This window comes from Brachycentrus maculatus, unplaced genomic scaffold (genome assembly GCF_059751285.1).
Source record: "Brachycentrus maculatus isolate JH-2025_06_01 unplaced genomic scaffold, ASM5975128v1 h1tg000105l, whole genome shotgun sequence".
Lineage (NCBI taxonomy): Eukaryota > Metazoa > Arthropoda > Insecta > Trichoptera > Brachycentridae > Brachycentrus > Brachycentrus maculatus.
Window position 1 is genome coordinate 3,297,722 of NW_028280859.1, and position 16,650 is coordinate 3,314,371.

The window sequence follows — 16,650 nt, forward strand, 5'->3', positions numbered from 1 at the left end:
TGAGCTCACTAATATTAGAAAATAGTATTGAATTAAAACATTTGTATTAAAACAGAATATGTATATATATATATTTATATATATACTTTTTTTTAAAGAGACTTTTCCATACTGCCATTATCTTGATCGTTACTTACATGAAAGCAACGTGATCACTCCTGGGCTTCAGGGACCAGTCCAGGGTAATATGTATTAAATATATATTACAGTGTATAATCACTAATATTTATTTTCACTCCTCCTTAGGAATCGAACCCAGGACCTCCAGCACGGTAGCTAAACACGCTAACCATTACATTATTGAGTATTAACACATTCAGGATGGGAAAGGTGTTTCTACCCGCTCGGTCGGTTGATGCCTAAGGATGGGAAGGCTATTTTTACCTTCTGCGCTGGCCTCATTACAAAGTCCGAAAAGTAGGAATTATTTCATGTTTTTATATTAATATTATTTACCAATCTCATTGTTAAGGTCTGAATAAACTATATGTACACAATTATCAAATCCCGTCGCCAGCGGTTCGCAGGCGTAAAAAACACTCGTTAGAAATTTGTTTTCATGCGCCCCACACAGGCGCATTTCCATGGTAATATGTGCCAATAATTTGAAAGGGTAAAAAGTACCCGTCCGAAATGTGTTAAAATGTTCAATTCATTATACTGTACATAAAATTAAGCTGAATAATATAAGCGGTAGGAAGAAGTGCAACTAACGCAGACGTGTCGGACGCGTCGGAGGCTTCCTTGGGCACGTCCTCGAGCGTGGCGCTCCGCCGGAACAGGACGGGGTTGTCCGAGAGCGGGTGCTTGGCCCTCGGCGGCGAGGGGGCGCGCGGGGCGGTGCGCGCGGCCGGCGGGGGCTCGCGCAGCGCCCCCAGCGGGTCGTCCATCAGCACGGGCGTGCGCGGAGAGGTTCTGCACAATGCATACGCACACACTTCTAGCGTTACAAGCTCATCTCTACAAGCGAGGAGTCAGGTTTGGGAAGATATATATATATATATATATATATATATTGACTAAATACAACAGCTCAATTGAAGGAGTGAAAACCATAGGTATTATTTTCGTATATGTATTTGATTTTAAAAATATATAGATTTATGTTTTCAACCTTTCTCTTAGGGCGCTTGTGCACTACACGGAATTTTACTGTCCGCCAGTCCGGTTTTTTCAAATAAAAGCGACTACGACAGTTTAGCGTGATCGAATTCACGCGCACTGATCGAGCGCACTGATCCGGAGAAAGAAGGACAAATGCAAAAGCCAATCATCCGTTTTTTTATGCTTACCGGACTGCCGGACAGTAAAATTCCATGTAGTGCACAAGCGTTCTTACGGTAATAAAGCTTCCACGTGCAACGGTCATATGTATTTTGTACACAATATGAAAATGTGATTTAAAAACGGGAAAAATGTGAATATACCTAAATGTTACTTTTATTGACCATAGATGAAGTTAAAATGTAACAATTTTGTAATGTTTGCTCTGGTAAGTAGCTGAAAACGGGGAAAAAATACATCGCAAGTAGCCGCCATAGCTGGCGTAGCGGCACAACCACCCCGAAGGACTTGTGCGCTACTAAAAGGAGATCAGCGGAAACAGTATCAAGCCGTGTGCTCTTGTACGCAAAGCATGGCAAGCACGCACACACTGGGAAACATTTGTGTATTAGTGATTCTATATTCGATTTTTTCACAAATTATTTATTTACTTCGCAGCAAATAAATAACTTTATATTATAAATCTTTTATGTAATACGTGATTGTATTATGGAGAAATTCAAAAATTTTGAGCCCGCATTTTTTATATTTTATATTGATATTTTCATTATTAGAGTCAAATTATAGTAAATACATATCACCGGGAAGGAAAGGTTAAAGATTGCTTTGCCCAATATATGGATATATCTATATAAAAAAGTTGACTTAAATATTGGTGAGCGTCTATATACAGTTACAGAGTTATTTTTTTACTGAAATGTCAGACCACAAAATTAATGCTTTAAATATGAAAAATATTAATGAACACTCATTTATGATTAATGTGTAAAAAAAATTGTATATGTCCCATACAGTTAGTTACTTGAAACTCTTATAAATTGATTGTAATAAATATATATATTTTTTAAATTTAGATTCAACCCATTTGTCATTTGGTTTTCACCCCTTCAAGTATTACAAATTCTTAATGAATATTTTTTAAGCCACACTTATTCAAATAGGTACTATTTACTAATAATACTTCGAATGAGGTGTATGATAAAAATGCTTTCGGAAACTCTAGCAAAACTATTGCAGTAACAACTCGTAAGTTGAAAAGGCAAAAAATTAATATTATTTCATTTATCAGTGAAAATATCTTTAGTAATTGAGAATCATCAAACTTTTTCAAATAATCATTGGAGGTATCCGAATTTTGAAATATTTTCCGAAGCATGGCAATTTTTCTATAATTTTTATCTGAAGTAACAAACTATTACTGAAAAAAAATTATATATGAATAGGATAAGCAACGACTAGCTTTGTCATAATATGAATATATACCTTGGTTTGTTTTTTTACCTTAGAGGAGATGATTTAACAGCATCGTCAACATCTAATTCTTCGTGAGAACTTGCCTCGGCAAAACTTAAATTCCTAGAGCACCCACTGTGAAGTTTGGGAATTGTTGCTACAAAAAATAGAAAAATTATGTTATTCAACTTTTTTTTTCATTTCGTTCATACTTACTTAATACGAGAACAATCCCTACTTTCATTTAAGCGTTTGAAATGTGGTGATATAGAAGAATACACTTAATATCATGGGTTGAAAGAGGGTCTGAGGAAGAATAAGACTCTAACCACGAGCATACTGCGAAAAGTGACCAAGACGAAGAATTTAGTCATGTCAAGGCCTTTAATTTTAATTTAAACTTAGGTAATTTTTCGCAATATCTCTGGCCAATATCTGTACCCGACGGATTCTCCAGTTCTTTGGACACGTTGCGCGTGTAAGCATAGCCTGGAACGACTAGTTGTGATCGGTAGCCTGGAGGGAAAGAGAGGGAGAGGAAGATCCCCCACACGATGGACCGATCAAATTAAGGCAGCAGCAGGCACCTCAGTGGTTGGAGCGCTACGTGCAGCGCAGTCAAGGGATAACTGGAGAAGAGTTATTGCTTCTGCAAGGGTCACAACCCTCAGCAATAGGAATAAGAGGAGAAGAAGAAGAATTTTTCGCAATACACATATTAACATGAAATGCAATATACATGTTTTAAATTTAACCGTCCTACACATACAAACGTACGTGATACGCACGGTTTTTCTTCACCATTCCGCGCTAACCCGTATGACCCACGAGAAAAGATATCTGTTCCAAAAATATTTAATGCGTATCGGATACACTGACAAAAATTTTGTCAGGTTTCATACCTGACAATATTTTGTGACAACAAACGTGATTTTTTTGCTTATTTATAAAAAATATGCCTGAAAATAACCCGAAGGTAGGGTGGTTAAAGAAGACATTTGGTGTAAAACTTACTAAGTTTGATTTTCTGCAACTTGTCTAACATTTGAGCATCACCAGCAAAGCTTTCCGATCTCAACAAACGAAGGCATTCCGAGGGGGTGTCTGGAGGTGTCTGAAATTTAAAATTTGTCAAAAATATAATATTTCCCCATATTAGTTGAGAATATTGAAAGCATAACATTATTAGTTGAGAATATTGAAAGTACAACATTATTAGTTGACAATATTGAAAGTATAACATTATTAGTTGAGAATATTGAGAGTATAAAAAAATTAGCTGAGATTATTACTTTTTTTACCTGAAGTTTATCAGTTATAGTACTGGACCAGCTGTTGGTATCGGCCCTTCCTAAGCTATTTGATCGATGTCGGACAATTTCGGTCAAATCAGGATCAGATGGGAGACCTATTGAATAATTAAAAATGAGATTAATTATGCTGTCTGGTTTCTGTGAAGAAAGCCAAATTTTTAAGACGTATGTTTTAAAAAAACATATTTTAGAATTTAAATAAGAAAAATCTGTCTTAAGGAATTTTTTACTAAAGTTTTGGCAGACTAGGGGGTGCAAATCAAACAAGATCAAATCTATAATTTATGAAAAATGAACAGTGAGGATACTGCAAAAAGAGACCAAGTATTAATTTTTTTCAAAACAATTATGACTAAACTATCAGGGTTTTAAGTTGAAACAAGTTTTAAGCCTAAAACTAGTATATTTGAGGAATTTTATGATAGAATTTCAGAAAGAAATTCACAAAACCTGCAGAAATTTCGACTATTTAAATGTCAACTGTAATAACTCATGTCAAAGGTTTAAATAATTCTCAAGGCAAATATATAAGAGGACAAACCCAGATTTGTGAACAAAGATTTGGACACACTCAAAACATTAATGTGTTTGGTCACTGGTAAAAAATCTCATTATCAGATGTTTCGCGGTATGTAAAATAATTTGGGAAAAATATTTCATACATTTTATGAAAGTCTCTGTTAAATAAAATAAAAATTACATGTGAAAGAAGGTGTCAATCGAAGGGTATATACAACATCCGAAATTTGAGTAGTGCGGTTGTCAATCATGGGTAGAATGGTAAATGTTAAACCTATGTTGAGATGTCAATCCAATTCACAAGAATCTAATAATTTGTATTTAATTTTACATATGAATAAGCTTACAGCCAGTACATATATGTATACGAATGAGAGATAGCGAGTGTTTTTGCCTAGAATTTTCACTCAAGAATTACAAGAAATTATAGTAACTTTAAACATAAAGAATAAATTCACTCACGAGAAGGTATGGGCTATAAAACTTATAAGGTTGAAGCCTAAGTAGGGCCATGATAAGCAGTGTTGCATAAGTCGTAGCTGGTTTTCAGAATCACTTGGATGTTAAGTTATTCAAAGAGACATAATATGGGGCCAGACCGACCTGTTATTAGAAGTCCCGCCGCAGTAGATATCCGGTTAGGGTGCCTCGTGCCCGAGCGCAGTATTGTGGCTGCGTTAGCACGACTCCAGTGCTCCTCCATCTGCGGGACATCTCCCCCTGTACCCCAACCACCTGAACAAGTATTATTTAGATTTTATATTTATCTAACTAACCAGTTAACCATGACTGCCACGAGAGAATGCCATACCACCCTGTCCTTGCAAACATTCTTCGCCTCTGTCACATTCATGCATCTCCTCATACATACCCGCCTATTATTTCGACTCCTGACTGGGCCGCTTTCAAGTATTTGACATACCTGATTGTGCCAAGTTTTCCTCGTTCTTCCTCTGCTTTTTTTTCTACATTTGCCACATAATTATTTTTAGTCATTCTTTCCTAACTCATACGTTCCACATGTCCAAACCATCTCAACACACCTTTCTTAATTTTATCGATAATGCTGATCTCAGCATTGCATTCTTTCGAACATCTATCATACATCTTTTTGCCGCACATTCGTTTGAGGGATCGCATTTCGACTGCATACAGTCTGCTTTTCTTTTGCCAAACTAGTACTCGGTTGTCTCCCGTAAATTATTACTGCACATGTTGAAACTGTTGCCCAAGTATGTACCTAGAATTGTATAGCTATATAAGGACTGTCAGTCCATTTAATCTTCACATTCATTTGAATATGCCATAATAACTAGGCGAAACAATTGTAACAAAATTGATTTTTAACAATAAAATACTACTTAGTAGGCTCAAATAATCAGTGTTTGATTTAACATTTAATACATAAATTGAAATGGAGTTCTACAAAGTGACTGCCGAATCAATTATAGAAATTGGTCTCTGCATACCTGAGTCTAGGCTGGTCCTGCTGGCGGCCGTGTCTTGCGCGGGCCGTGCGAGCGCGGCGGCAGGGCGGGGCGTGTCCCCTTCCCGGGCTCCGCCCTCCCTCCGCCGGGCCTCTCTGCGCGCGCCGGCACGCCGGAACAGCGCCGCGCCCGCCACCGTCACGCGGAGCTTGTTCCACAGCAATTGGGAACCACTGAGAACAGACAGTGAACATAAATGAACCGAGTACAAAATAGTAGCTGCTCTTAAACAGTTGTTCGCACCCCTGTCACTCAATTAATAGTGAGGTCTTGGTTATGTTTTGAGCATTGGATTCAGTATAGGGTTCAATGTGCGAAGCATGTTTGGAACTCGGCTTAGGGATAATTCACGACTATAACTCTAGGCCTTGCACACTCTTTACTCTAACACAAAATACACTAATACAATACACCACACCAGACCACACCACGCGCCACTTCAGGCATACATATTTTATTTTGAACTTAATAGTATTTTTACTCTTTCTTGTTTTATTTATTTTTTATTTATTTATTTATTTATTGTAAGGCCAACAGACAATTTAGTATAACATAAATATACATTCAATTAAGTAATATTTGTAATGTCCAATTACAGGCTTTAACATAATTGTTACAAATAAGGAAGGTACCTTTTTGTTTCTGTGCGCATACACACCAATGTTCATAATTACATGTAGAAATGCATACACCATTCACTGGTATGATAGTGCCTTAAATGAAAAGTAGTGTAACTTATTTTTTCCATAAACATAATTAAATTAAATTTCATGAACGTGATATGCATGCGCATGCGCACATAGGTACACGGTGCACATACATATATATATACAAATAAGCAATAATAATTACATACTATTTTCAAGATTAAAGGATTCTTCAATTTCTTTCTTAAAGGATTGTAGTGTAATATTGAATATATCTGTATTCTCATATTTATTATTAATTAAATAACAGGTTCTGTTAATGAAAGAATTTTGATATGACTTGGTATTACATTTCGGAACGTGAACAATACTTTTGTTGTTATATATATATTATATACTGTTATATATATATGTTATATATATATTATATATTTTGTTGTTATATATATATTTTGTTGTTATATATATGTTATATATATATTATATACTTTTGTTGTTATATATATTATATATTGTTGTATAAAATGTGAAATCAGTAATTAGCCTCATTATCGGCTCCTAATATTGTATATTTATATTATTTTTGTTAATGGCTGTTGATTTCCAATAAATAAATAAATAATAAATAGATAAATAGCATTATTCTGTATTTTAGCCACTAAAACACAGGAGGAAAAAAACAAGTGGAAAGAAAGATGGACCACTGAGCGCTGATGGCGCTACAATCAGCCATACTTCACAAATGTATCGAAAACCTTAAGCACATGCGGAAGGTTCTAAGACCATTGCATATATACAGGTTTCAAGAATGATGTAGTTTAATCGCTCAAGCCAGCCAAATGCCAGGTCGTAAGCCCTGGGATGCTCAGATTTCAACCTTCTTTCATATTAAGTTGAGACACCATTAAAGTAATTGTGTTATTAAAATGCTCTTATTCCATTTAAATGGCTAAACAGTACATATAATATTTACGCTAAAAAATACAATTGCTGTTTCTTGTAAAAAAAATTCAATCTAGTACATAGTCTAAAATATACCTATACACTTTTATTTAAGGGTCAATACCATTTCAAATTTAAGTCATTTTATATTTTTTTACGCTAGCGCTACGTGTAGCGCAGTCAAGGGATAACTGGAGGAGAGTCATTGCTTCTGCAAGACTCACAATCCTCAGCAATGAGGAATAAGACGGAGAAGAAGAATATTTTTTACACTTTTTTTTCTATCCATTTCATTTCGTTTTCATTAAACTCTATATGAAACCGATTGAGCACATTAAAATCAACAACGAAAAAATCACCAACCAGTGGCAGTTCATATAATTTTGAAAAAAATTCTGACCAAAGGCAAATTTCATACCTCGGCATGTCTTGGGGCCACTGCGCTTCCAGAACGCAGCGGTTATAGAAGCCGTAGGTGAGGGCGTTGGGCTGGACTCCGCTGCGCTTCATCAGGAACAGGAGCTGGACTGCAAGGACCGGCAGCGAGTGCACTCCACACAGCTGCATCATCACTCGGTAGCAGACCTATAGGCACACGCAGTGATATCTTGAGGGACATTCCGAGAGGCTACATTCATGCACTTATCCAAAAAAAAACATGGAATATCTTTTATTTGTTAAAAGTATATGTGTACATATACATACATATATAAATTAAATAAGTGCACAGACCCACCAAATCTCTTGATGCATTCCTTTATTTTACCTTTGATCCATATTTTTGTTTGCTCTTGTAACTCCGCCGACAATCAATTGAAATTGCTTGGATCTACATATCGCTCACTCCTTTGAACAACGTAATTTATCAAAAAACTTAATTTTTCAGCAGATTGTTTTTAATGTTTAAAAATATAATAAAATGTATTAAAAATAAATATCAAGCCACCTATTGAACTTTTTACTGTGCAACAGATCTTTTTACGTAAAACCTGAATGTTTTTTCTCCACTTAAAAAATAATAAGTATATTTAATAAAATAATTAAACAATACCTTTTCTTCGAAATGCACAAACAAAACTTTCTGCCCTGTAGTGGGTAAATATAAGTTAAAAAATATGCCGCTTTTGCTAGGATATAGAACATTTTTTGGGCATTCCGAAAACATGCACAACTGAAAATTGACAATTTTTGATATATGACGTTGTTGAAAGGAGTGAGCGATATGTTTTCTACTTCCATATTTAATTATTGTTTACTCTTGGGACCATCAACCCTTCGTTGTGGGTAAAGTGGGTATCATGGCTGTGCGGTCGAAGATTTTTATATGTCCTTTTTTTTACTATGAAAATTAAATCAATCAAATTAAATTGTGTCAAGTTTTGGTCCCGTGGTTAGTGTCGCAGACTCTTGAGTTAGAGTTTCTCGGTTCGAACCCACTACCACAATTTGATACCTATTTCTAATAATAAGCCGCTTAGGCTCACAAAAATAGTATAAAATTGATTTTTTTTTTGTAAATAATAGGAACACAAATATTTCACTTTTTATTAAAAAATAAATAAATAAATTTAAAAAAGTGCTTACCTCATCGCAGGGAACTTTGAGCTTGCTAGCTCTCACCAACAATTCATAAGCGTAACGAAGCAGCGAGTGTTCTTTCCCTAGAAAAATAAAATAAAACCAGACATGTTTTTTTATTGATTCCTTTGATTTGAAAAGATTTAGGACAGGGTTAAGGTTACACAGTAATACATAGTTTATCAACTAAAACAAGGATAACTCGTAATTTACAAGGTAAAGAAAATATATGCTAAGAAAATTGCAACAATTATTTGAATTTTCATATTATTTATATAAATATATCGATTTTTTAAAAATCAAAAAGTACAAAATGATGGCATTTTGACGGTCTACTTTCATACTTCTTTTGCTTCACTTCCATACATTATGGTCGGAACCAGGACTGCGTTGTGTACTGTCCGATTAGCTTTCGCAATTCAATTTTAATTTTTTAAACTCTTACCCCCACCCCAATGGTGCATAGGGCACTGCATCATATGAACACGGTGTTATCTTGATCGTTAGCACATGAAGGAAAGGTAATCAGCCCTCTGCTTCAGGTATCAGACCAGGGTAATATTGAATAAATATTATACTGAAAAAAATCACGTATATTTATCTGACCCCCCCTGGGAATCAAACCCGGGATCTCCAGAACCGTAGCTGAACGTGCTGACCATTACACTACGGAGACGGGTGTAGCTTACTGCCAGTTTATCTTTCATTGTTGAATTTGTAATTAACGGAATTTACCGGGATGCAGCATCAGCTGGCAGGGCAGCAAGATGAAGTAGAGGCTGTAGCAGGCGCCGAGCAGGCAGCGCGCCCAGCCCTCAGGCGAGGCGGCGAGGCGCAGCGCCAGCAGCTGGGCGGCGCGGATCTCGTGCCGCGTGCGGCGCGCCATGGGGCCTGACTCCGCGCTCTCCAGGAAGGCGCTCGCGCCCAGCCCCTCCTTGCTCTGCACCTCCACGCTCATGGCCATCAGCGACGGGTCCAGGTCGAACTTGTCGTACTTGTACGTCTGGCCTGGCGGACACAGTATATTCATAAGTCGTCTAGTCGTAATATTTATTTTTAATTTTTTAAAATTTGTATACATTTATTTCAATCACAATTTATACATATTAAGATCTTTTTTTTTTGCAAAGACCCACCAAGCCACCTTGTGTGTCTTGTCGGTGGAGTTCTTTTTTAATAAATTTTTATTATTTTTAACGATTTTAACGTAATATAGACACAAAAAAGAGAAAAAAAATAAGAATATAAACATTTTACAATTTTCATAAAATTAACTCTTGATCATTTACCCATTCCTTTATTTTGCCTTTGTTCCATATTTTATTTTGACCTCTAACATCCGTCGGCAACAAATTAAAAATATTCGAAACGATATATTGCAGTGTTCGACTCCCATATTTATTATTAATTCTTGGGACTATCAAACCTTCGTTGTGCGAAAATCGTGTATCATGGTTGTGTACTAAAGGATTTCGATATTTTTGTCTAGTTTGTTGAATGGTCATTTTCTAAAAAGCCACTGATGAGCAGTAATGAGAGAAAAGTAATTAGAATTTTGTGTGGACATGTTGAATGGGCTACATAATAAATATACTATTTTATTAGAATTTTTTTTAATTCAAAACTCTGCGTAATTCAGAAATTTTGGAATAAAAGGTATTGAACCAAAATTTAAGATATCACAGTCGTACAGGAGAAAGTGACCAACTTACAAAACGTAAAATGTTTAGGAGGGCCATTTAAGTCACTTTTGCTTGGCAAAAAATAAACATCAATGCAGTTAATCATTTTTAACAAGTCAATATATTATACTTTCAAGTTTAAAATCCTTTGGGATTTTTTTCAGAGCAATATTAAGCTAGTAAGATATCAAATAGTCAATGATCACGTTTTTGTAAAAAAAAATGCACTTGGCTACTTTCTCCTGTATGACTAAGATATAATTAATAAATAAATAAATTATCCTCTTCTTTATCCCGTGTACTTACCTAATTATGATTTTAATTTAACATATCTGCGAAATGTTTATGACTTATCCATCCCTGAATAAAACAAGGTATGTGTTGAAACCAGTTGGGAAAATAGTGGTTAAAAACAAAGTTTGTATAGTATTGATTTTTATAAAGTTTATAAAATGTGCCACTAAGTATCAGCAAAAAAGGATTTTTTGCTGGTACTCTGTGCAAGAAATATTTATATATTAGTAAATAACATTATCTTGATGAATTCTCATAAAAAAATCACTTTTTCCATTAATTGATCCGGCAGTCATGTTGAGGTAATATCTATCCACTTTCAACGTAAATATTACTTGGTAAATACCCAATTCAACATCCCAAGGGCACAACTCTAAAAACACGTGTTAAAATGCGTTTATTTACCAGGGTGAGGATTATCCGGAGGTAAGACGAAAACAGTCCTCTCAGAACTATGCGCCGCCATGTCGATATCCAAGAGCCGCACTTGAGTGGTGACATCATCCAATCCGCTGACTCTCTCGGTGCACTCATCGAAGAATGCCAATCCCTGATCTCCGTCACACACAAACGATCTCTCTTCTATGAATCTGATGAACATTTGAGTTTTCATCACGAGCGAAAAGAACTTTTGATTCATCTGGGGACAAAACACAAATGAATTATTTCATATGTAGTAAAAACATTTTTTGATTGATTAATCAGGCAGTTTTGGAAAACAGGAGTACACGGCTGTCCAAATTTAAAACACAGTAACGGACATTTTTTTTGTAGTGGATTTTTTTGCATTTTTGGACTAAGTCTACTTAGTCCATAAATGCAAAAAAAACCTACTACAAAAAAATGTCCTTTACTGTATTTTAAATTTGGAGAGCCGTACATACCATAGCATATATGGACCGCATAGAACAGTACTTCAGACTTCCTCAACTTATATACATACATACATCTTTCATCACTCATTTCAACAAAAATATTGTCACCTGAAAGCAGCTATCCTAAATGCAATAATAAGTAAATTTTATAGGGAAGGCAGTTGAAATTTCGAAAGAGAACTCTCTTAACCTATGCAGGAGTGAGTTTTATGTGTAAGTATATTTTTTTACTTTTTTTAATTTTATACCATAGTCCTTGCTATAAGCATCATATTTTCTTGAATAAAAAAAAAACATTTACACCAGTAAACACGATTCATCAAAACATCGATAATTTTGACATAAATCATGTTTTAAACATGTTTTTATATAAATCACATCATAAATCATGTTTTGTATTGGTCGTACATATACAACCATACTCCTGGACAGGTTAATCATACAGAAGTATTTTCTTTGAAATATTTAAAGTCTTAGTGTTTAAAGATCTATTTGTTTGAGTTAAGAACTTTCTAAACAATAAAATCTATAAGTAGAACACAATCTACAATGAAAAATGTAAATGGTCGTTTGCTCAAAATCTTAAATTTCTTAAAAATATTAACCGCTTTATTGCTTTGAAATTTTGACATAATGTAGCATCCAAATACACTCATGCTTTATATGCACTTTTTTCTTTTGCATTTAACCAGACTGAGTACACTTAACTAGTACATGAATAAAAACTTGGCTTGTATGGGACATATGCTAATTCTCCATTCAGGTGATAATATATAAAATGTCTAATTTTGTAATATAAATTCCAGTAATATAACACCTATCGGATTGATAAACTTTTTTCAATCAGATGCATATAATTTTAGGTCAAGTATAAATACCTTATCCCGGGAGCGCAAAAATGCTTGGAGCTGAAAGAGAGCTTGAGGGTCCGTAGTACCGACTGTAGGCGCCTTGGTGATGGGCAGTAGAAATGTGCGATATCCTTTCAGCGTAGATGCCATGAATCTTAAGAAAGCACCTTGAATTTCCAGTTCAAGGGCCAACTGGAAATTAAGAGAAAATATTAGTAAACAATGCTTGCTGGAGTTTAACCTTTTAACCGCGTTCAATTTGTTCCTGAGAGACGCCCGTGCGCGGCGGTATTTCGCCGTTTTTTAAATGATTACTTTTATCATGTTTTTAGTTAAGAAACGATTTATTTTCTTAAACAAAAACGTTCAATGGGATTCATTGTGCCTTTTTGGTACTCTATAATACACTCGTGTCACATTAAATATATCGTATTCTTGAAATATATCGTAATATAAACAAATAAGATCGCAACATAAATAAATCAAAGCACGCATCACTCTTACCCACTGGCGATGCGTAGCGTCGAGAGTGAGACAGATATAAGGTATGATTATGGCGCGAACTAGTTACCGACCGCAAGAAAAATCAGGGATCTGTTCTTTTATTTATCCTTGTGATGTTACAAATTATTAGTCAGATATTTCAACAGATGTCATAAGGCCAAGGATTGACGTATTATTTTATCCAAAGTTCCACACCATGAAAAAATCTCTCCAAGTTGAACTGAGGTTCGAAACTTGGAGCAAAGTAAAAACACAAACGGTTATGTCAGCCGCGTACAGGGAATGTTTTGTGAAAACACATACGGTTATGCGAGCCGTGTGGATCCGGTTAATGAGAGTAAAACCCCTTTTGTACAATTTTTAAAGGGATGGAAAACACTGCATAAAACTGAAATAAGTATCAAAGCCTATATTAAAGAACCCTGATTTTGAATATTATTACTTGTATAGTTAAAGAACTAACTTTGTGATTTTTTATTTTATAACTTACAAAATAACAAAATTATAAAATCAAAATTTCCAAAGTTATAATCCTTATTATAACTTAAATATAATGTCTACCGGTTTTGAAGCAAATAGCGTCTTTCTCAAGACTAAACAATCCTAAAAATTATGTAATTTTGCGGAAAATGCTATTTCCTTTTAAACCGATCGACATCATAAATAAGTTGTAATAAGATTTAAAGTGATTTTATAACAAAGTTATTATTGCTTCTATTCATGAATAACATTTTAGGAATTGATTTTTAAAATGAATTTCTTTCAACACTTTCAATCGCAAACTTCTTCTGTTATTCTATGATCAATCAGCTGATGACAACTATTAACTCTCATATCGTCAATAGCTGTTTATGTTCGATATATTGAAATAATGAAGAATGAAATAAAAAAAATAAGATTGTTTATGAATTTAAAAAATAAAATAAATAAATAAATAAGATAAATAAAAATAAACAAATAATTGATCACCAATACTGTATTAAAAAATACAAGTAAAACAAACCTCTTTTCTTCGTTTTTGAAAATCTCTATCTAAGCTTGTGGTAGGTTCTCCATTATAATGTCCATGATGGTGACTTCCACCTTAAAAGAAATAATAATTTTGATTTAGCACTTTGACAATAATTTATTTGTGGTGTACTTATTCTACAAATAAACGTACCTTTTTTTAAAAGGAATAACCCGCAAAGCCTCTATTTTAGAGGCTTGTCTGCAGGTAGGATAGTAAGGATAGGTGAGGCAAATGTGAAAAATACATCACTAACACCCAGACCAATTGAAAATAAATCTTTCTTGAATTTATTTTGCAATTGGCAGGAATCGAACTCGCAACGCCAGTTTCGCAGTCGAGCGTCTACCCAAATACGCCTGACATAGACTTCATAATAATAAAAAAAATAATAAATTCTCAAACTCTTACTTTATGGTCCACTTTTCTACATCCCTCAAGTCCAAACTCTCAATAAAGAATCCTTAACCCTTTCCGGTCCCCCAAAATTAAAAAAAAAATCTAGATAGACAGTTACATTCCAATTGGAAAAACCTTTTGTCCTCTGCTCCACATACTGTTGTAATAGATAAGAGTGACAAAAATGTAAGCTTGGAATTTAAATAAATAATACTAATGATGAAAAAAATGTCGAATAACATAGGACCGACATAGGACCTAAGTGGAAAAAATTGATGTCGAATGAGATTCGACATTGGACCAGTAAGGGCTAATAGTGTCTAAACATTAAAGAACTTTATATGTGAGGTGATTTTAAGAAATTTGTAAAGTTCTTACCGCCTCCAGGTGGTCTCAATTTATTATATAAAGATTCCAGAGTGTTTCTTAAGACTCGTGCCTGCCTTTTAGGGAGCAGTTTAGCTGAAATATGGCGCTGGGCTTCACAGACCTAAAATAAAAAAGATAATGATAAGTGAATGAAAATATGGGGGGGGGGGAAAAATGAATAAAAATATGTCCGCCTCCGTAGTGTAATGGTCAGCACCCTCGGTTACCGTACTGGAGGTCCCGGGTTCGATTCCCAGGGGGGGTCAAATAAATATAAGTGATTTTTTCACTCTTATAATTTATCAATATTACCTTGGACTGGTACCGGAAGCGGAGGGCTGATCATCTTTCCTTCATGCGTTAACGATCAAGATAACACTGCGTTTATATGATGCAGTGCCCTATGCACCATTGGGGTGCGGATAAGGGTTTGAATGAATGAATTAACTAAAATATTGATTAATATATGTAATACAAAAGGTAGTGTTGCATCAACTTCTTTGACTCACCGTTATGTTGTTAGTGTCCAAGTCAATGCAGGAAACGTCAGGCGGGGGATCGTAGAGATCGAAAAATCGAGAATCCACACCTATTAAGTATGGCAGGGGTGCGTGCAATACTTCGGCCAGCCCTATAAGCAAAATTGGAGAATCAGACAACTCGAGTTAGTTTGGGTCATAATGAAAGCGCTATGATGCAAGTTAGTAAAAGCGAAACCAAGAGACAAAAAAAAATTCTATTCAATTTTTACCTTGTAAATGCCACTATTTATTTAACCCTAGAATACTTAACTATTGTTAAAATTACGACACCAAAATGACAATTCACTATGCAGTGCCTTGCACAGTCACAAATCACTTCACAGTAGCTTTCTAAAGCAACTTTTTTCTCATTATTTTTAATATTTTTTATTTATTCGGTAGTCACCCAGCGAAAGGATGTTTCCGCCAGTGTCAAGTATTATTTTTATTTTCAAACTATTACTACTACCATCACGCCCCCGCAGGGGTAGGCAGAAAGGATGGAACGCCACACTCTTCTGTCCTGACATACACTCCTCGCCTCCTTCACATCCACACATCTAGTCATACATACCCTCCGATTGCGCAGATATTTGACACCACCAGATTTTAGGTTCTGATTGATCTGATCGTGCCAAGTCTTTTTCAGTCGTCCTCGCTTTGTTTTCTCGCTCACATTCGCCACATATATTTTCTTAGTCATTCTCTCGCTATCCATTCGCTCCACATTATTTACAAACAAACAAAATAATAATAGAAAATAATACAATAGAAATTAAAATAAAATTTCATAGTTTCAATGCGTTTATTACCTTTAAGTGATCTCTTGAACCCAAAAAATGTTACTATTACTTCTCAAATAATGAAAGTTTTTGATTATCTTATTTATTCTTATTTTATTTCTATTTCATATTTTTACGATTGTTTAGTAACAACGTCACTCGTAGGACAGTTGTATCATCAGTGTCATCATTGTCATATTATTAATTATGGAATTATGGATTATATTTCCATAGATTTCTAATGTAGAAGTTAAAGACGATTACTATTAACCGCCCTACACATACGAACGTACGTGATACGCGGGGTTTTTATTCGCCATTCCGCGCTAACCCGTATGACCTACGCGCACGAGAAAAGATA

The 16,650-nt window shown here is 34.9% G+C and overlaps 1 protein-coding gene across 9 annotated transcripts in view; it reads right to left on the minus strand.

Moving 5' to 3' along the window:
• Crag (DENN domain-containing protein Crag) overlaps positions 1 to 16,650 on the minus strand; it is a 45,806-nt gene that overhangs the window by 16,232 nt on the left and 12,924 nt on the right. For 6 of the 9 annotated variants that reach the window (XM_088258991.1, XM_088258986.1, XM_088258990.1 and 3 more), the window contains exons 10-23: positions 15,496 to 15,617; positions 14,996 to 15,107; positions 14,213 to 14,292; positions 12,733 to 12,897; positions 11,385 to 11,619; positions 9,739 to 10,011; positions 9,010 to 9,086; positions 7,844 to 8,010; positions 5,819 to 6,009; positions 4,953 to 5,084; positions 3,810 to 3,925; positions 3,532 to 3,631; positions 2,566 to 2,674; positions 715 to 915 (exon numbers count right to left, since the gene is read on the minus strand). In XM_088258991.1, the coding sequence (XP_088115117.1) occupies positions 715 to 915; positions 2,566 to 2,674; positions 3,532 to 3,631; positions 3,810 to 3,925; positions 4,953 to 5,084; positions 5,819 to 6,009; positions 7,844 to 8,010; positions 9,010 to 9,086; positions 9,739 to 10,011; positions 11,385 to 11,619; positions 12,733 to 12,897; positions 14,213 to 14,292; positions 14,996 to 15,107; positions 15,496 to 15,617 (2,080 nt within the window). The remainder of the gene's footprint in view (positions 1 to 714; positions 916 to 2,565; positions 2,675 to 3,531; positions 3,632 to 3,809; positions 3,926 to 4,952; positions 5,085 to 5,818; positions 6,010 to 7,843; positions 8,011 to 9,009; positions 9,087 to 9,738; positions 10,012 to 11,384; positions 11,620 to 12,732; positions 12,898 to 14,212; positions 14,293 to 14,995; positions 15,108 to 15,495; positions 15,618 to 16,650) is intronic. The other 3 variants (XM_088258988.1, XM_088258987.1, XM_088258984.1) reach the window with 1 other exon arrangement.